Source organism: Pezoporus flaviventris, unplaced genomic scaffold (assembly GCF_033815535.1).
Source record: "Pezoporus flaviventris isolate CSIRO_AGI_PZ_B2104156 unplaced genomic scaffold, CSIRO_AGI_Pfla_v1 ptg000007l, whole genome shotgun sequence".
Taxonomy (NCBI): Eukaryota; Metazoa; Chordata; class Aves; order Psittaciformes; family Psittacidae; genus Pezoporus; species Pezoporus flaviventris.
The window spans coordinates 46209265-46230004 of NW_026892555.1; the positions used below are offsets into that span (position 1 = coordinate 46209265).

The 20740-nt window shown below is 40.8% G+C and overlaps 1 protein-coding gene across 4 annotated transcripts in view; it reads left to right on the plus strand.

Annotated features, from left to right (window-relative positions):
- Positions 1-7293, plus strand: part of CHST9 (carbohydrate sulfotransferase 9) — a 92356-nt gene extending 85063 nt beyond the window's left edge. For all 4 annotated transcript variants that reach the window (XM_061448604.1, XM_061448605.1, XM_061448607.1 and 1 more), the window contains one exon: positions 4967-7293. In XM_061448604.1, coding sequence (XP_061304588.1) covers positions 4967-6064 — 1098 coding nt within the window. In that variant the 3' untranslated portion in view covers positions 6065-7293. The remainder of the gene's footprint in view (positions 1-4966) is intronic.
- Positions 7294-20740: the final 13447 nt, after the last annotated feature.

Here is a 20740-nt window from a genome sequence, read left to right on the forward strand (position 1 = left end):
CTAATCCTTACAATGTAGATATTTGGCAGCACAGACGGGCAGAATAAAGCAGAATATTGCTTTCTGCCACTATTCTTTGTCCTACATTTTCTGTTGGGCTCACTTAATTTTATTATCCTTGTTAGTAAAAATGAAGATCCAGCACTAAAGCATTTAGGAAGCACACAACTGTCTGCACTGCAGGCCATTAAATCTTTGTAAATCAGCCCTGGAATATCATCCTTTTCAATACATCATTATCTTTTTGCATGGCAGGTTGCTCTAATTGCAGACTGTCTAGATGAGATCCCACCTGTGCATTGTAAAACCATCACAAAGCATAATTGGATGAGTCTTAACCATTCTTGGCAGTAGTCAATCTCTTCTACCCCAGTGGCTTGTGAAGGTATTGAAGGAAAGGACGGCTTCACTGTGTGTAAAAGAAGGTATTGGCTACTTGTTCTTACAGTGAGGAGAAATCCTTTTGTGAATGGGGAGGAGCAGGGAATCCCCAGCAATAAAAATGTCAAAAAAAGAAAAAAGAATAATAAAATCCATAAACCTATTAATGACTCAAAAATGCCTTTTGTTTCAGCAGCTTCACTGAGTTGCCTGCCAGTAGCCAAATACCATGCTAACACTCTGTTAAATTCTTTTTCCCTTGTACTTGAGCTAATTTTTAAATGTCTTCAGTTCCTGCCTAGATACAAGGAAAAAGAGACGATGTACATACTCATCTAAATTTGACTCACAGCCATTTCTTAATTTTTTTAAATGTGTTAATGCAAACAGAGAACAAGGCACTCTGCATAAATACTGGCAAAGGTGCAACACCTCACTGGGTTTTAATTCTCAGATAAAATGTACACAACCTGCTGCAGAGGTTGACAGCATGCCTCAAGGACAGCCCTGCATCTGCCCAAGGTGACCATGGAGTTCATCTCCCATGCCAGGCAGCAGGTTCCCAAACTTAGCAGCTCAAAGTGTTTGGTAAGGACTGTTTGCATGGGAAGATCTGGGTTCAGACTTACTGACCGATAAGGTTTTACCTGCATCTGCCTGTTGTTGGTGTATGTTCATGTGTTTTCCAAAATAATGGTGCCCAGCAGCTTGTGGGATGGACTGTTATGAACACTGCTACAATGGACAAGGGTTTTTAGAAAATGTTTATTGCTTTTGCAAGTTTCTTCTTTTCCTGTTCTTACTGTGAAAAAAAAAAAAACCATAACATGGAGATTTTCAGATCTTTAAAGTGTCATAAAATGGGCATTGAAAGGTCAGTGGCATCAAGAGGAAGCCAAAGAAGGCACCTCACTTTGTGTAAGCCTACTATCACAAAAACATTTAAATCCTTTTAGTGTGTGGCTTTCAGCTGTCTCATGCACATTAAGAGTGCTAGCAGCTAAATATACCAGACTGTCAAGCGGTTTTGCTTAAGAAATATGGCACTATCTATTCAACAATTTGTTAGTTTCCAAAAAAACCCTTTCTAGTTAAATATTTCTCATAAAAATAAAGCTTGATTCATCCCATCTTTCATTGCATCTTGACTAGCTATTAGCCTAGTTACTTAGGCAAGCATATAGGAAGGTTTGTTCTCTTTTTTTTTAATCTTGAATTGGAAAACTTCCATGGCAATGTAACAGCCATTTATGCCTTTGAAAATAACCACTATCCATTCCCATTCTTAAAGTTACAGCCAGCATTTACTGCAAGGACACCATCCATTGTGGAACTTACAATAACATTTAGTAACCGATACTGTTGTGCTCACCGTGGGATACATGTCTCATTGAGAAGGGGAAATGGAGAGGGGAAGCAACTAATGGTATTTTACATATTGAGATAAATTTTTTTGTCTTCAGAACTTCTCGTGTCATTGTTTTTCCCCTAGTTCTTCTTCCCCTCACCCCCTTCAGATTGGGGCTTCTTTTTACCCTGATAGATTCTTTCTTCTTTTGCCTCATCTCATTTGGAGGAAACCGCTTTCAAGTGATTCCCATTGTGCATATGTTGTTCCTTTAGGGTATTACCTGAGATTTCTCTGAATAGTTCTACTCATCTTTCTCTGAAGTCTTTAATCCCACGAAAAATCCTTCAGTAGTACTTCCTACAGCTGATTTCACAGTTCCTGAGACTGAAATGCAATCTTCTTCTGGCATCTCCTTTGGCTATTCTTCCCTGAGGTTGGTCCTGCATCCCAGGCAGACTGAAATGAAACAAAATCAAGACCACACACCTTTCAGTCTGTCCTTTTCCCTCCTGACTTGGTGAAATCAATGCATCTTCCACTAGTTCAAGATGGCAGGCTAAATTCAGAATGCTGAAATTTCCTCTGAAATGTAAGGCTCATTTAACAGAATCACAGAATCACAGAATGGTTGAGGTCATCTAGTCCAACCTCCCTACTCAAGCAGGGTCACCTAGAGCACATTACTCAGGATTGTGTCCAGATGGCTCTTGAATATCTCCAGTGAAAGGGACTCCACATCCTCTCTGGGCAGCCTATTCCAGTGCTCATCACCCTCACAGTAAAGAAGGTCTTTCTTATATTCAGGTGAAACTTGCTGTCTTTTAGTTTATACCTGTTGCCTTTTGTCCTATCGCCTTCCACCACTGAGAAGAGTCTGTCCCAATCCTCCTGACACCCTCCCTTCAGGTACGTACATATACTGAACAGATGCCCCCCCTTAACCTTCTCTTCTCTAGGGTGAACGGGCCCAGCTCCCTCAGCCTTCCCTCATATGAGAGATGCTCCAGACCCTTAATCATTCTAGCCATCTTAGTGGCTTTGGCTTGAAATTCAGATGGTTCAAGCATCTTGACACTGAAGTCTCTTGAAATAGACAGCTAAATTCAGATTGTGTATCATAGGAAGTCATGAGGTACTACTGCCCACCCCCCCACCCCCCTTTAATTTTCTCTTCACTGGGGAGCACGTATCACTGGAGACTGTCTTCTAAATTCTAAAATTCCCCAGAGCCACACCAATGAGTTTACAATACTTGATTACTTTAGCATTGTAATGTAACTTTATTCCTACTCCTGTTAAGCCTGGTATTGTGTGGTTGGTTTCTGTGTATCTCATAGTTTTCATTTTCACTTTTTTAAGTGTAGGTTTTCCTTTTAAGGTCAAAGCATTTCATTTATTTGTAAGTCTGTGGTTCTGCAGTAGCACTTGTAAGTCACCATTCACTGTGATGCTGAAATGCCCATTAGGCTCATAGTTATCCCATTTTGCTACTATTGCTACATGCTGTTACTTCACACTAACTGTGTTTCTGAATTCTTTCCATCCTAGGGCAGAAGGGATAAATATCTGTGTTTCGAAACACACAAATCTGTGTTTCATTTGTTTTAAAGAATAAAATGTTAGACAACAGAATTAAAAAAAAAAACAAATTATATTAGAAAAACTGACCACATCCACACACCTTCTCTCACAGATGTACAAGTCCTACATGGCTTTGTTCTTTTATTTGCTTTCACTAATACAAAACACATTTTACTCAGTTCAGTGATAACAAAGACCTGATCATCTGTGGTTTGCAGCAATACAGAATAGCCTGATTGCTGTTTTCTTTATGTCGTTGGAAATTATTGCACTGCAAGACAGGCTAAGTTTTCTTGGAACTGCTTGTTTTTCCTTAGGCTTCATTACAAGCTGGAATTTAAATTGTGTTCCATGCATTACCATTTCTTTCATTATTCCTCTGAATTTTTAACATATTTGAGTCGGCCTATGAACTTTCCCATCCCCCCCAAATCCAACACTTACGGTCTGCCAGTCCACAAATAAACTTTCCAGTAAATGTTTAATCAGCCTATGGCAGAAGAGTCTTTTTATGTAGTTTTCAAAAAAAGCATGACTTACAAAAAAGTCAGGTAGCCTGCGCATGCGTGTCCAATGTGTGTCATTCTGGCTATCTAGTATTTGCAATGGGATGTTTAAAAGCCTGTTGACGAGCATCCCCCCTCTCCAGAATTGTGATGAAAATAGACAGCTATATAGATGTACCAATGCAGCACGCTTTCCTACTGACACGAGAAAAATTCTACAAGCCTTAGCAGACACATGAGACTATACTCAGGAATAAGCTGCAACGCTTAAACTGCAAGAAACTCTTCAATCAACTTGCATGATACAAGACCCTAAAGATTTTGACGGCAAAACACAGATTCATGCTTTGCCATTTTTGCAGCTTGTAGGTTGCAGACTGGCTGGGAACATTAAAAGAGATGTCTGGGAGGATAGTCTCATCTTTTCACATTCTTTGCAGAGTCACTAGTTGATGTTTAGTTAGTTGATGTAATTAATGTTGATGTTTAAAAAAGTCAGATGGAATAAGCTCTAAAGGCACCAATTTTGCCTTAGTTGTGAAAGCATGTAGCTCAGGTGCAGGCATCTGTGTTGCAAAGAGAGGGCAGGAATAGGAGCTTTTTGGAGTGGGGATTTCATCTGTCACCACACCCAGCTCAAAACCACTGCTGTCAGCTATTTAGGAGCCCTAGGTTTGTCCCCTACCACTGGGGGACAGGGCCTGCTCCAAGTCACAGTGGTGGAAGCAGATTCAGCAGCTGTTACTGTGGCTGTGCCAGCGTGCTGCAGAGAGCTGATAGCAGCCGTGCAACTCTATCAATGCTGTTGAGGGGGAAAACGTGTTCAGTTGAGAAAAGCACCTGGCTACCCCTACCAGGACTATCAGCCTCCCTGTGTGAACCTCTTCTGATTTCCTAAAAGGTGTGGTATAAGCTATTTATTTTTGCAGGAAGACCTACTGTGCACTAAGAGGTAAGCTTCAGAAGCATTTATTTCAGTAATTAGCCCAGCTTGTTGCTAAATCAGATATATCGATCAATTGGTTCAGGAAGGGCTTTGCAGTAGTGGCTTCATCAGGAATATGCACTGCCATCCTTGCTGCTGTTGCAATGTGAATGGTCTGGGCTGTTGCTGTGTTTTAAGCTCTGATCCTTTCCCTGTTTGCAGGATTTCACACTCCCCACTCTGGGGATGCCAAGGGGAGCAGCGTGGAGCAGGAGCACTCCTCCTGACCTCAGTAAGCATGAGATGGCCATCTTGGGCAGCAGGCACTGGCAAGGCAAGGCTGACCCGTTTGGTGTGGTGGCTGCCTCCTTGGTGAGCCAGCTCTCTGACCAGCAGAAGATGAGTGAGTCACCTCTCAGCTGGCTCAGAGGGGTGTATTTACCTCCTGCACTGCACCATTTAAGCAAGACATTAGTCAAGGATGGCAAATGGAAGGATGTGGATAGCACCCAGGAAAAGCGCAGGTCCTTCCTGCATGACTTCTGTAAGAAGTACAACAGCAGAAAGAAGTTTCAAACTCACCTTGTGCACCTGGTGTCAAGAATTTACGTGGAGGACAGGCACAAGGTCCTGTACTGTGAAGTGCCTAAAGCAGGCTGCTCCAATTGGAAAAGAGTCCTCATGGTGCTCAATGGACTTGCCGCTTCAGTACACAACATCTCCCATGACGATGTGCACTATGGAAAGCATCTAAGGAAACTAGACAGTTATGACCTAAAAGGGATATACACACGCTTGAATACATACACCAAGGCTATATTTGTACGTGATCCTATGGAAAGATTGGTATCTGCCTTCAGGGATAAGTTTGAACACCCAAACAGCTATTACCACCCAGTATTTGGGAAGGCAATAATTAAGAAGTATAGACATAATGCAAATGAAGAGGCATTGAAAACAGGATCGGGAGTTAAGTTCAAGGAATTTATCCAATATTTGTTAGATTCCCATCGCCCAGTAGGAATGGACATTCATTGGGAGCAAGTCAGTAAGCTTTGCTATCCCTGCCTCATCAACTATGATTTTATAGGAAAGTTTGAAACCCTGGAAGAAGATGCCAATTACTTTTTGCAGCTGGTTGGTGCTCCAGCAGAGCTGAAGTTTCCTAAATTCAAAGACAGACATTCCTCTGATGAGAGAACAAGTGCAGAAGTAGTGAAGCAATACTTGAAAGAATTGTCTAAGGAGGAAAGACAGCTGATCTATGACTTCTATTACTTGGATTACTTAATGTTCAATTATACATCACCAACTGTATAGCACCAGAATAGCTTCAGGCTTCTATTAGATATTTATCATTTTAGTATTCAAATCAACTACTTTGATATTAGCCCTGAAAGGAAACAAAGTTGCTGCTAAGTGGAGTTTTCTTGACTTAGTGGGGCTTTTAAAAGTTAGAGTGATATCAATTGACATTAAATTATAGGAGAATGCACAAAAAAAGACCTGTAAACAGCATAAATTGCACTAAAATGCCTGAAAAAGCTGCTTTTACCATAATGGATTATACTGTGGAAGCGGTAGTGCAGCCAGCTGTTGCATTAGCTTACCTAATGTTCTTTTAATGGTTTAAGAAAAAAAGTATTCAGAGAAGCATGATTCTTTTTCTTTTTGGTGTGCCTGCTTTAGAAATTGTTTTCAAAACTATTTTTGAATGTATTTTTTACTTTCTGTCACTTACTAGTAAAGACGCATTGTCTAATTTTCTAAAATGTTTGCAGTGTTCTCAGTTGCAAGGTTTGTTTTTCTGATTACCATTAGACTGTAGCTGGTTTTAGACCTGATTGTTTTTCATTGAAGGATGCTCTTGAATACAAATGCATAAAACTAAAAATAACATGGCAGCTCAACTGCTGAGCAGAGTAAATCTTTGTAAGCCTTGATCTTAAGTCCCTGTCCACAGCCACATTTTGATTGATGCACTAGAGATGACAAATATGACCTTCCTTTCAGAGAACTGCCACATACATTAAAATTAACATTTTAATTTGCAGGAGAGTCTACTATATGTTGCATGCGTTCCATTGTCCCAGTATTCAACATAGTCTTAATTTTTGGTGATAGGACAAAGTGTTGGGGTGGTCACTATGGGACATTATAATGTCTATATTAAGAAGCAACTTCATTGTAGCTGGTGTGACCACTCTTGGTCTGCCAGTGTCCTACCATCAGCCCAGCTCCCACAGTCTGTTACACAGGAGGTGTGTGACCATTGCCTTGCAAACCCATCAGCTGGTTTTGCTCCCAAAGCTGACTGAAGTAAGCTTTGGGACACTGTTTTGGTGTCCTTCCTACCTTGTCAGCAGCCAGCAAACCCCAGGGTGGAGTGGATACTGCAGTATGTTGTGGGATAGGCAGTAGTGATTCAGCCAAGAGGCAGTTATGTCCAGAGCCCCACAGTCTTGGCTATAACAAGGAAAGGTACCTTCTCTCTTCCCTTTCCTCCCCTCAACTGCTATCTGACCAATGCATGTGGTCATTCCTACAACCTGCAGTTGCACATGGTATTGGAGGAGTGGCGAGGGTGTCCCAAGAGGAGGATAAATCTCTGCAAAATGGATAGGGAGAAATCCCTATGCTGTTCCAAAATAAAGATGACTCCCTTTGTTTTCTGGAGTGTTTTGGGGCATCACACATAATGATATAACAAGTTGTAGAATAAGGAAACAGCCTGGCAGGAAACTGATGCGAGTAAAATGACCTCTTTCTCTAGATCCTCTGCTCTTGTGAGTATTGAATCCCACCTCAAGCCCTGAATGAACTCTCTTGCTTTGTAGGGAGGTCATTGAAGATATTACATAAAAAATAAATGTAACCAGCCTTTGGATGTCTATATATTTGCTTTGGGTGGCTTGTCTGTTTTAGATGTGTTAATTAATTGCTAATGTACAGACAAAAATGTGGCTCATGTACCAATAGTTTCCAAAACACTTATGAGGAAAAAAAGTTTAACATACTAAAAAAGACTAGAGGCCAATTTATATATGAGTTTTGTATGAATTCTTAAATCCAGACAAATAAATAGTAGTAAATAGCAAATTCTCTGAAGAACTTAGCCTTCACCTTGAACTTGCGTTAGTGACAAACTTTCAGCCTATGTGATCAGGGAATAATAGAGATTCAGGAATGGAGGGGACATAATTGTATTGAAAAAGCTATACAGTCTCGTAAGATTTCATCTACCAATTGATCTTAGATAAAGCTACTGTTATAGTCAGGGAAGGAGAGCAAAAGAAGTTATTAGCAAAATTTTGGCTTCTGTAAATGAGAGGGAAAATGACATTGATTTGCATGCATCTGTGGACATAGACATCAGGTGCCTGGACTCTCATCTTGAAAAATCTGGTATGGTTTGCATTTGTGATTTAAAAGGAGAGGACACTGCATAAGCATGTATGCGCACAGAAGCATAATTGGTTTAGCCGCGCTGTTGTTCTACGGCTCTAGTGAAAGTAATTTAACTTCTTTGTATGCTCAACTTCAAATTTCATAGGCCCTAACTGCACTTAAAAATTCATTTTTTTTACGTCTAACCCAGACTTCTGTAAAGAAGAGCCTCTCCATAGTCGTCTTCAGCTACCTAGGGATTCAGATGATCTCAGTAGCAGAATCTAGATTGTACTTTGCCTCATTAACCACATTTTGAAAATCACCAGCCTGCTTTGCCAGGAATTAAGTTACATGATTTAAAATTAACATAAGAGTTTAGCATAATTGAAGTGGGACTGTGATATCTGACTTATGGGATTATAAGAGATAAAGGCATAATTTGCAGTACAAAAGATAACCTCTATTTTTAAAAGTAAATTTTAAAAGGTCAAAGTGTGAGATTGGGTTGTAACTTCACTTATGTTTTGTAAGACTGCTAGGCAAATCCAAAACATGAAGGTCATCCACTGTAAGTAGTATAAAATCCCACCTCCACAACTGTGCACAGATGTTTGTTTTACTCAGAAAATTATATTGAACATATGCGGAAGAAGAATGAAAACATACTCTGCAACATTCGGTGCAATTACACTTATAGTAGAGATCAGCTGTGGCATGCAGAGGGGCTTCATTACAGTAAATGCTTTTTAGTTATGAACTTTTCTTCATTTGAAGATCTCTAAGCACTTCTCTAATGTAGGTTGGTTGTCAGGGCACGTCAAATGTGCTATAAAGGCATTACAGTGAGTCCATGGGAGGGCTGGAGCAGGAGCAGAGTGCTCTCTTGTCTATTCCAAACACCAGGCAGTCGTACTCCCCTCCTGAAACAAAAGCTTGATTTTTGGAAACTGATGTTCCATATTTGCCTTTCTTTTAAAATTATTCAGTATTAATAAATAAAATAAATTTTAATTATTTTAACAAAAAAGTAAAAATAATTTTCATAAAGATAAAAAGAAATTTAAAAAAAATGCATTAAACTGCATCAGTCTGTATTCTCAAGTTATGATATATTAGTCAGCATAAGTCAGGTTCATTTTTCCAGGTAAGGTTTGGCTTGCAAAGCTCTGACACAGCCATTACACACATCTCTTCTGAAAACACCAGTAAACTTGCTGAAAAGTCAGAGGTATGCAGCCAAAGTGCAGTCAAACATGGCCCCTCGTCTTGAAATGTCCTCTGGTGCAACTCTCCCAAATGGCCAAATTTATTGGAGCTACTCCTGCCTCAGGCTGTTCTATCTTGGTGATGTGTCATTGGAGATCCCCACTGTAATTTTGAATGTAATTTAAATTTAAGTGAAAATTATACTATGACACTTTGCAAAAGTCTGAGAGGAAAATATTTTACTAGAGCTTTGTATTATATATATAGATTATATAGAAAACTCTTTGTTGTATGTCCCTGCAGGCTAACGATACATCAGGTAAGTCTTTTTAACTGTAATGTTAATACCAGTTTATTTTGGCTTCAGACCATAAATTACTACACTTTATTAAAAAAACAGATGCACCTGTACTGTATCAACCAATTCATTTACAGTTCTAGAGGGCAAGGTAGAACACAAACTACTGAGGAGTGCAACTAACTGACTCAGCAAAGGGAAATCTGTCCATAACCCCAGATACTTGGGATTGATTTGCTTTCTGCAACGTGTGATGTGGATGGGTGGAGGAGACAGTCATATTATTTATTTTAATAAGAATGTTTTAGATTAAATTTGGTATTCCTAAAAATGTCTATTTTGAGGGAGAACTGTGGAGGTCTTGGCACTGTAACTTACTGAAGTGAGTCCCACAAGTTTCTTGTATGTTAGATTGTGTCTGGAGTAACAGGCTTGGACTGCAGAGACCTGGATCTTCCTCCAAATTCTGCAACTTTATGGATATGTTGGACAAACATGAACTGCTCCCTGACTCAGTTTCCCCACTAGTAAAGTGGTCATGTGAATGAAATACAATGATACCATGTGCCTTCTAGTAAAATCATTGAACTATGTGGATGAATAGCTGTGGTTAGAAATTAGGTATTAATATGTAATTTAATTCATGGGATGTTCATGGCCTTTCTTTATATTTTCCTTCCAATGGTTTGGAGGAAGCTGGGGACTTCCCAGCTTCATTCCAAATGAGAAGGGTGGAATATTCACCTCTGTTCTGGGCAGCTGGCAGCCTTAAGAATGCAAGCTCTGTTTCAAAACGCTGTGAATCTGCCAAGCTTGCCCAAGCACTGCCTCAACATAAAATGAGTGCCAGGTTTTCTGAACAGGGGAAAATGCCCCTCCAGTTCCTTTTGTACAGAGAAAGGCAGACAGAGACAGGATGAGAATCTTGCTGTCTCATTTTATTACAAGCCCAAATAAAGATAAGCTATTTTATTTCTGTGCAGTAGCCCTAAATAAAATGATGCTCAAGAGTTCCGCAGAAGAAGTGGATCCCCTACATGTATGCAAACTCCTGCCTTCTCCCAAACACCAGGGCTGCGTAAGCCAGCACCGAGAGCTGTGTTCCCCCAGCCATTCCCGAGGCCCTACCAACCCTTGCGGCAGTCTCCCCCTGCTAGGGATTCTCAGGATTTATCTCCTACTAGCATAGCCACTTTTTCTATGGCTCTATGGAGGCTGCTAACAACAAGGTGATTGTATTGATACAGACTGCATTACTGCCTTCTATTTGTCTTCAGAAAGTGATGAGTGGAAAGAGTCCTTACAAAAGGAAAAGGGAAAAGCTCAAAGTCATGGCGGTAAGCTTTTTTCTCTTTTGATATATGTAATTATTACTTCCTTTCCTCTGTTTTCTCACATACAATTTCCCTCCCTCTTTAAGTATGATGGCACAAATAGGTGAGAACAATTGCCGGTTCTCTCTGAGATGTCAAGTATAAGTCAGCTCAAGTCCATCATGCCTATGTTAATATGGCACTGAGGCTACACTAATAAGCCTTCCAGAGAATATGGTATTGTCAGTCACCATCTGTGCACACATACCTGTCTTGTTCTTCTCATGCAGAAATTTCTCCTATCTCACAGGTTTTTTCCTCAAATTACTTCCAGAAAACACTTTCCACAGAACCTCCCAATTTTCCAAGATTTGCAAATTTGAGATGTCCAATATAAATTGCATTCAAGAAACAGCATTATGAGACATAAAGTGTAGGAGCAGAGCAGGTTTATCTGGGCCTTTCAGCACACAAAGATGTAAATCAACACTCAGTGGATTGTAAATACATGTCGGTAGGATATTAAATGCTAAAAGTTTCATTTTCCCAAGGTAGTTACTTGGGTGTATAAACTGGATGTAAGCAGACTAGCACTTGCCTATTAAATTTTCTCATTCTTGATAAAAGCAAACACAGAGTCAGATTTTTAAGTTTTAGGAATTATGAATCACAGTTCATCTGAGAAACAGCGCGTGTTCAGAGAGCCAAGTTCAACTGCATGGCAGGTCCCTCCCTACAAACTTACATAAATGCACGTGTAAATACTTGCACATGTTTTATGAATGCACGTGTTCACATACAATATATGTACATTCATTCATAACATTCAGCCAGATGTCTTTCAACAGTGGTAGTGGCAGCTACTTAGTCCTGCATTTGACTTTAAAGATCTTAAATGAGTATTAAGATATATGTTCTCTAAAGAAACAGAGCTCCCACCACTTGAGATGTACAGACAGAACTTAGATTAACTCTGTTTTCATCTCTGGCTATTGCAGAGAATGAATATGGTAGCATATCAGAAATAGCGTGGGCAGCAGGGCCAGGGCAGTGCTCATCCCCCTGTACGCAGCACTGGTGAGGCTGCACCTCTAGTCCTGTGTTCAGTTCTGGGCCTTCACGGCAAGAGAGACATTGAGGTGCTGGAGAGGGCCCAGAGAAGGGCAACAAAGCTGGTGAAAGGCCTAGAGCATAAGTCTTATGAGGAACGGCTGCAGGTACTGGCAATGTTCAGTCTGGAGAGGAAGAGGCTCAGGGGGGACCTTATCGCTCTCTACAGCTACCTGAAAGGAGGTTGTAGTTATGTGGAGGTCAGTCTCTTCTCCCAAGCAACAAGTAATAGGAAAAGACGTAACAGCCTCAAGTTGTGCCAAGGGAGGTTTAGACTGGATATTAGGGAAAATTTCTTCACAGAGAGGGTGATCAGGCAATGGAACAGGCTGCCCAGGGCAGTGGTGAAATCACCGTCCCTGGAAGTGTTCAAAAACCATGTGACATGCCCTCAGTGACATGGTTTAGTGGTGGTCTTGGCAGTCGGGGGGTAATGGTTGGACCTGATGATCTTAAAGGTCTTTTCCAGACTAGTTGATTCTTGTAGGGGGAGAACTGGGCAAGGGTTGCAGCATCTCTATGCTTTCAAGGGAGTTACAGTGTTACCACCTATAATGCACTCCAAGCCATAGATGCCAGCAGTCGCCTTTGCTGTGACTTCCATTATTCTCTTTAAAACAAGACAAAACACACGCACACACACAAAAAAAAAAAAAAAACCAGAAAAGAGACAGAAGGAAAACCTCTAATGAGAAGGGGGAATGTTAATTAGAGCTGGAGGTGACAGTCTACAATAAGAAATTGCTGGTTGCTATTGTATCTCTGATGAAGTGACCCTAAGACTACATCACAGCAAAAGCTCAGCTCCAAGGGAGGATGGTGTTTCTCGAAATCCTTGTGATCCCTGCAAGTTCTTGTGAATAGCAGGGAAAACACCAACACAGAACCAAAGTTGCATGCAATTGTTCTGGGCCTCAGCCATGCTGCCAACAAATTCCACTCTCCATTTCTCCCTGAATCTTTCTGGCTCTCTCCAGCCAAGTGGCTGCAGTGGGTCCAGGACACTGTGCTGCCTCTGCACACAGAAACCCCCCTAATGGAAGTGCTGAATCTGGTTCACAATTTGTCTTGTGCCTTGCTTTATTTAACAGTGATGCTAAGACCGAAATTTCCGTCTTAAGCTGATATACATTAGGATACTCAGTTCACAAGTTGGTAGTTGGAGATAGCAGGCAAAGCTTTGCAGGCAGGCCAGCTACTGCTGCTGCCAGGCACATCACCAGGGGCTGCAAGGGCCGCCTCTGAAAAGCAGGTTGTCCCTAAAGGAGACACCTAATTGTGGCTGAAGAGACCAGTTCTTAGGAAAGTGTGCCTAACATCTTTTCAGTGTAAAAAGAGATCCCTAAACATACTTTAAGTGGAAGCAGCAGAGGCTGCTTTGCCAAACCCATACCTTTCTGAGCAACCTACAGAGAAAGGGAATATCTTTGAGAGACTCTTTATAGCACTTTCAGTTTTGTTTTTTGCTCTGCACACACACACACACCCTGCTCCTGCGAACATGGAGGCATTCCTTTAATTTCTTGCAGTTACCAGTGGAAAATAAGCTCTCCCACTGACATCTCTACAGCTGAAATCTGCTTTCTGTGCTGTCATGGTTGCAGAAGCAAGCACAGGCTGAATGATTGAAGCTGGCAACTCATTATGTAAAATCTACAGCAAGTGAGCTTTCCTAGTGCTATTATGCCTTGACCCCTTATTTTGGTGCAGTAACAAAACCACTGAGACTGGACAGTTATAGGGTTTCCCAGGCTCTTTTTTTTTTTCTCTCTCTTTTTCTTTTTGGCCTCATCACAAAACCCAAGTGAACCAATGGTGTGCCCAGACTTCTGAAATCATCTAGGACTTTCAGCATCTCCTACATGCAAAGAAACAATGAGGAAAGATGTATATTTTATTTATTAATTATTTAATCAGGACAGAGTCCTGCCTAAAAATCCTTTGCTCTGGATCATGATAGAAACCTCTGACACATTTTTCTAATTGTTTGATATTTGGGCTACACTGCAATCCCTATTGCTTTAGATTCACTTTGTTTTTTGTTTGTGTCTTAAATTCTCAATTTTTCCAGTAAATTGCACTTTTTTGTAACTCAAGTGATTATTTTTCCCCTCCAACACTTGACCTTTGTTCTATTTCACCATCCTCATTAAGTAAAAAATAATGATGAATTACAAGTTTCTGACATTGGACAGCAAAAATTCCATTGTAAGACTGTGTGGAAGTGCCTTTCTGTGCCTTTTGTACCAAACAGGTTCTGTTTAGAAGTAAAAAATAATTTTCAAAGAGCCTATTCTTCAAACTCCACCCTGCAACACTGAGGACCAGGCTGGGTGGTATTCTGCCCCCCTTCTCGCACCCCAGGGATCGGCCACGCTGTGGCAGGAGCCCCACAGATAACAGTGCCAGTAAGGCATGTAGCTGGAAAGAATCCCTTTCACTGGCATGTTGGTTCTGCCGCACCGCTGGAAAGAAAAATGTGCTCATGTCAGTCAAGTATTCAGGGTGAAACTGAAAATCATTATGTGTTGTAGATGTTTAGCTTGTACAAAAAGTGTCACATGAAACTGTAAACCCCTCAGAAATTTTCCTTTCTGTGCATGCACGCTTAGAAAGGTAGATCTGTTTTTAACAGGGATCCGACTATTTTGGCTTGTATCCTTGAAGAGGTACCATTAACCATATCTGCTTCCTTTATAAACACTAAATTAATATAATAACTATCTTCACAAAAATAATTGTCTCCACAAAACTCATGAAATCCACTAAAAACAGCTTGGCTATCTGCAATCTACCTGAACTGTGGATGCACGAAAAGGACAAGAGTGAGGAGTCTAAAGAGGGAACCCATGAAGAATGGTCTCAGACTAGCTCATGGAATCATAGAATCATTTAAGTTGGAAAAGACCTTTAATAACATCAAGTCCAACCATTCACCTAGCAGTACCAAGTCCACCACTAAACCATGTCCCTAAGTGGCATCTACAAGTCTTTTAAATACTTTCAGGGATGGTTACTCTACCACTTCCCTGAGAAGCCTGTTCCAGTGCTTTATAACCCTTTTAGTGAAGAAATTTTTCCTAATATCAAGTCTAAACCTCCCCTAGAGCAACTTGAGGTCCTATTACTTTCAGGTAGTTGCAGAGAGCAATAAGGTCCCCTCTGATCCTCCTTTTCTCCAGGCAAAACAACCTCAGCTCCCTCAACTGCTTCTCATATGACTTTTTCTCAAGACTTTTCATCAGCTTTATTGCTCTTCTTTAGCTACCAAATGGATTTAACTCCATTCACCACAATTTGTTGGGCTTGGCCATCTAGCCAGTTTTGTACCCAGCAAACATCCAAACCATGATTTTGGTTGCTCTGTATTAAGAAGTCTGCAAGCAAAGTTTTCTGGAATCAATGTCTTTTGGTGTTGTTTTTAATTATTCACACAGCTCGTGGGGTTTGTTATTTTTTCCCTCGCTTGGCTTTGCAAAAGAGCAGCTTGCTAATCTGTAAAGTGACCATAGAAGGCAGTCATGGAGGTTAGACTGCAAAATGTTGTTTATAAAGAAACACAAGATGTGAAAGTAGCGGAAAGCAGATTTTTCTGGCCCTATGCTTCATTCTTCTTCGCAGATTGCATCCTCCACTAAGCTTCCATCCCTGTAAGGTGCCAACATGTGTGAATGCTGGACTAGAGGGACTCAAAAGACTGGTTTAGGTGGCTTTATGTGCACCCAAAACATGCTCACTGGACTTCAGTAGCTGAAGACAAAGCATTGTGAACTGTTGAGTTCTCATGTTCACAAACCAACAGTCCATCCATCCATGCAGTAGATATAAAATGGCATCGGTAAAGATGGCAGCCAAAAGTGTTTGTTTCTTTGTATTAATCTCTATTGTCTTTGTTGACAATTGATCCAACACAAAAATTTCTAAATCAGTACAGCTTCTGCCATAAAAAAGAGATTGAATAACTGCTGTTGGCATTTCTGAGTTTAAAACCTTTCTCCTAGTCCAGTAAAAATGTGGCACCTGTATCAAAAGTTATTAGACTTTTTTTTTTATTTTAAGCTGCAAACATGAAAAACTGTCAGAAATGAAACTAATGTTCTACAAAGGATTTCAAGAATAATGTACTGTCAGATTTTCTTTAGAAGTTTATGGACAAAAAAGCTTGAACTTGTAAATATTCATAGTCAGACCCTGATTTTCAGTTAGTTCAATGAAAGATGATCCTTTGCTTTAAAAAAAAGATCAACATCTTCATTTCTATGGCCCGAGGTTTTAGCTTTTAGAAGGTATTAATGTTGAGAGGGAAGAAAACTCCTCTAAAATACATAGCGTTAAGAAGACAGTTACTATTGTAATCTACAAAGCCTGAATGGTCGGAAGCAAAATTGTCTTTCGCAAAACATGCTGCATAAGCCCATTCATGGCATGCATTTCCACTAGGCATATAAATTCTATGAATATGAAGCTATATATGTATTCTATGTATCATTATATTGCATACAGCAGATTGCTTGGACGAAACAAATTCCTAGCACTGGGACACGTATCAACAATACTAGGCTACTGAGGCCTAGTACAAAACAAGCAAACCACCACCAACACAGGTCAGATCTAATTTTTAAAATTACTCTTGGTTTGACAGAGGTAGCTGTACAGAGCAATGGGTTTGAGAGTTTCTAGGGGCTTTACCACAACACTGAGTGACATTTGCTAAAGCATTACCGCTGTACATTAGCCATGGAGCAGTAAGTGGATTCAGACCTGTTTGACAGATCTCTGAAAGTACTTAATGGACTAGTCATGGCAGCAGTTGGGAGGGATCTGAAGGGATCATTGCAAGGCCTCATGTGCTGCAGGGTTTTCTTCAGTGAGTAAATCTGGAAGTGAATGTAGAATCACTGCCAGTATAGTTTGGACATGACTTAGTAGGTTGAAAAAAGGATGGCCAAACACAGCATAATGGATTTTTCTCTAATCCCTGTCAGACAGAATGTCTCCTAAATTTCATGTCTCAGAATGAAATAAGACTTACCTACAGAATGAGGGCTATATCACAAGAAGGTCTGAGGAGTCACTGTGGAGATGCAAGAAAAAATGGTTCCTCAATGTGATACTGCAGTAAGAATGGATAATTCAATTCCTAGGTGTGCTATAAGAAATGTTTTTACTTCAGAAAATGACTGCTGGGGGTCAGTTATTAAAAATGCATTTTAAAAATCATGCTGAAAAAGTGGTGAAGGCACAATCAAGAACTGAAAAGAAAGAAACTAAAGAGAAATTTCTTTAAAGTGAAAGACTTCTAGAGCTCAGTCTGTTTAGCTTATCAAAAGATGAAGAGATGACTTGATCACATTATATAAGTATCCTCATGGGGAGACAGCAGAAGTACAAGAGGCTTTTTAATCTGGGAAAGAGCAGCATAATAAGAATCACTACATGGCAGATGAATTCATACAAATTCAGTTTAAAGGCAAAGATCATTTCTGATGATGAAAATTATTAGTCTTGGGAATAAGCTACCAAGGGAATGGATGGATTGTCTATCCCATGAGTTTTCAAATCAAGCAAGAATGCTTTTTGCAAAATATATTTAACCAAGTATAAATTATTGAACTCATGAAATGTGTCATGAGGTAAAGTGTAGCGGTCTATAATATATGAAGTTAACTAGAAAATGCTATGTTGCCATCTAGTCTTAAACTCCCTGATTCTTTGAGCTTTGTTTCTGTAGGGAACTGAAACAGCAGTGAGGGAAGAGGCTGAGCATTTGGAACTGAGGATCTTAGAAACAGCAGAGGGACTGTAACTCAGATTGGTCAAGAAAGCATGGTCAGATGCTAAAGAGCGTACATCAGTGGTATATTTATTTGGACTACTACATGGTATGTGGCTGATAAAATCCATGAGCACTTAACCAGATTTCAGTGTCTCACCTAGCAAAGACAAATTTATTTGGCCCCACTGGCTAAGACTGCACAGAGACACAGACCACCACCATGTTGTGCTGCTTGCCCCTCCCTGCACATGCAAAGCCTGCTGCACTCTGCCCTGTGCTGCTGCATTTCATTGTCCCCTTCCACAAGAGAGCTACTTCTCTCCCTCATTTCCAATTGATTTGAGATTCTTCCACCAACTCTCCTGTAGCCCTCAAGAGTGCTCAGGGCTGCTTTGCTGATCCACCCCTCCAGTACATCAAATTCTGGCTGTCTCTGCCACTGATGCTGCTTTTTGCAAGAAGAGTTGGAGCAGTTTGTGGAAGGAGGGGAGAAAAAAAAAAGACTTTTTTTTTTCCTCCCATATTCCCAGCAAAGGGCCTGTCCATGCCATGGTAAAATTAAACTGTTTCTAACGATGAAAAGCCCCCAGGTGGTTCCTACACTACCGAGGTCTTAATGTGGCTTTTCCAACAATAATTGCTGCCTATTGAGATGGGGGGAGAAAGCAAAAAGAAAGCAGTCAATCCAAATTGTCTCATAAGGGAGGTAATAGAGGGCTAAGGAAGCTCAGCAGTCATCACAGCTTCTTGTAAAACCTTTCTGAAAAGCCTCAATGAATCGCCACATGAATGGCCATTTTGTCCCTTTCAGTTCTCCTTCTCTAGCACAGAACTCAATGTGCAGCTTGTGGACAGACAGATTCCACAATAAATAGGGAAGGAGAGTAAAGCTAAACCCGCTGGAGCTTCGCCAGCAGCAATGTCAAATCTCTTGACTGATTTCCCAGGGAATTCTTGCTCTAAATGTCAGGAGAACATAGCCCTGCAGCCAAACCTGGACCAGGCTGATAGCAGGGCGTGACAAAATGAATGACCTAAGTAACAAGATTACAGTGTAGGAAAATTATAACTTCAGAAATGTGCAAAGATCACATTTCAGTAAGCGGTGTTTTATGTAAGATCCTTTTAGTAGACAAAGCTTAACCCAAACTTATAAAACATAAATTGGTGTGGGGAGGGGGATTTATTAGTGGCAACAGAATGAAACTTTCAATCAGTCAGAAAAAGTCTGAGTATTTCTGCAAGCGTCAACAGTTTCTGAAAGGCTTACAGCCCGCTCTTGTCGACAGCAGCCAAGGAAGGTCAAAGGAATTTAGTCTCCTAGGAGTCTGCAGTACTCTGAAAACAGCAACTAAGCCCCTCCATCACTGAGGCACTTCTGAAAATCCTCCTGGAGCCTCTCCTGCCAGCAGCAGCCGGCGTCCCTTTTGCTGTGGTTGCCTGCAGCCACTCACTCTCCTGGGGCTAGCAGGAGCCCTAAACACCTTTGGGATTTCTGATCCTCCATCAGCTGTAGCTGAAGCTGGTTGACGGGTTCAAGACCTGGTGGAAAGAAAGGGCAGGACCACCCAGAGAAAGAGGGAGGAAGAGGGCAAACGCATGCATGGAAGCCTCATTGGTTTTGGAAATGAAAGCCTGAAGTGGTGCTGAGAGGAGCTGAACAAGATAAGAAGCTTAGCAACAGTAGCATAAGGGAGAACAGTCCAGATCTGCTGGGTACAAGTGGAAGAGGGGGCACTGGAAAAACACACAGTGCTTCTAAATTAAGTCTTTTGGTTTTTTGGTTGTTTTTTTTTTTTGTTTTGATTCTGATCTTTGTTTTCTCTGTTTCAGTCCTGTCTGACAAACCCCTCAGTTTGACAGAGTTGCCCAGGGTGAATATCCAAGATACTCGCCATAGAAGTGAAGGGACTCTTCCCACACCGTTATTCAGTGAGGTGACAGAATCTAGTGCAGGGAGTTTTTCTGCCTCTTGCCCTCATATTGTTTTAACTGGAATTAGCTGCTTGCACATTCCTCTCTGACTTTGGCAGCATGCCCTCTCCTCCATAACAAACCAAACTGAATTCCCAGATTCAACACGCTTCAACTGTCTGGGAAGTCCTTGTTCAGGATGAGGATGTGTCTTACGTGTTGCAGCATCTTCTTACCATGGCTTGTGTTCCTACAAAGATCTTTAATTCATGATGTCCTAAAAACTACTGTAGAAACCCAGATTTAATATTCAGTGAAGAAGCAGAGGCACAGGGAGACTCCACTGCACATACCCATGCTGTCTGCCCTTCCCCACCATGACTGCTTTAAAACCAGTTTTAAATTTTTCATATATATTCTTTTGTAAGTTATTTGCTTAACTGTGTTGAGCACAGCAGCAGAAGAAATATTTCACCCTTGCACAGAAGTCCAAAATGTGTCAACCCAGGTTTTATAACGATGAAAACATATAATTAAAAACTAACAACCTTGTATATTTCCAAATCCCAAAATTGACAAATTTATCCCTGGACAAACTGGGGCAGCTTTCCTCTGGTTTTCAGTGCCATCTCAGGGGCTGTCTTCCTTGCCTTCTCTGTTTTCAACAGAACATAGTCTGTTTGTTTGATCAGAGCTGGCACAGTGCAGTTTGCTGCAGGTTTGTGCCCGAAGCATTGCCTTTCTCTGTTTATGTGGCCACAACCTTTGTCTAATCCTCCAGAAGATCTATCACAATAAGAATGGTAGCAGTGACAGAAGCTATTAATGTTCTTGCTTCTCCATGTGGCAGTGATCTGTTCTACGGACCAAAAAGAGCAGATATATGCTATCTGCAAGAAAAGGAAAAGCAATTATTAGCTTTGCTAAGTGAATTTTATTTGTGAACAAACAATTGAGCTGCAGGAGCAGAGTCCACAAAGTACCAAAGA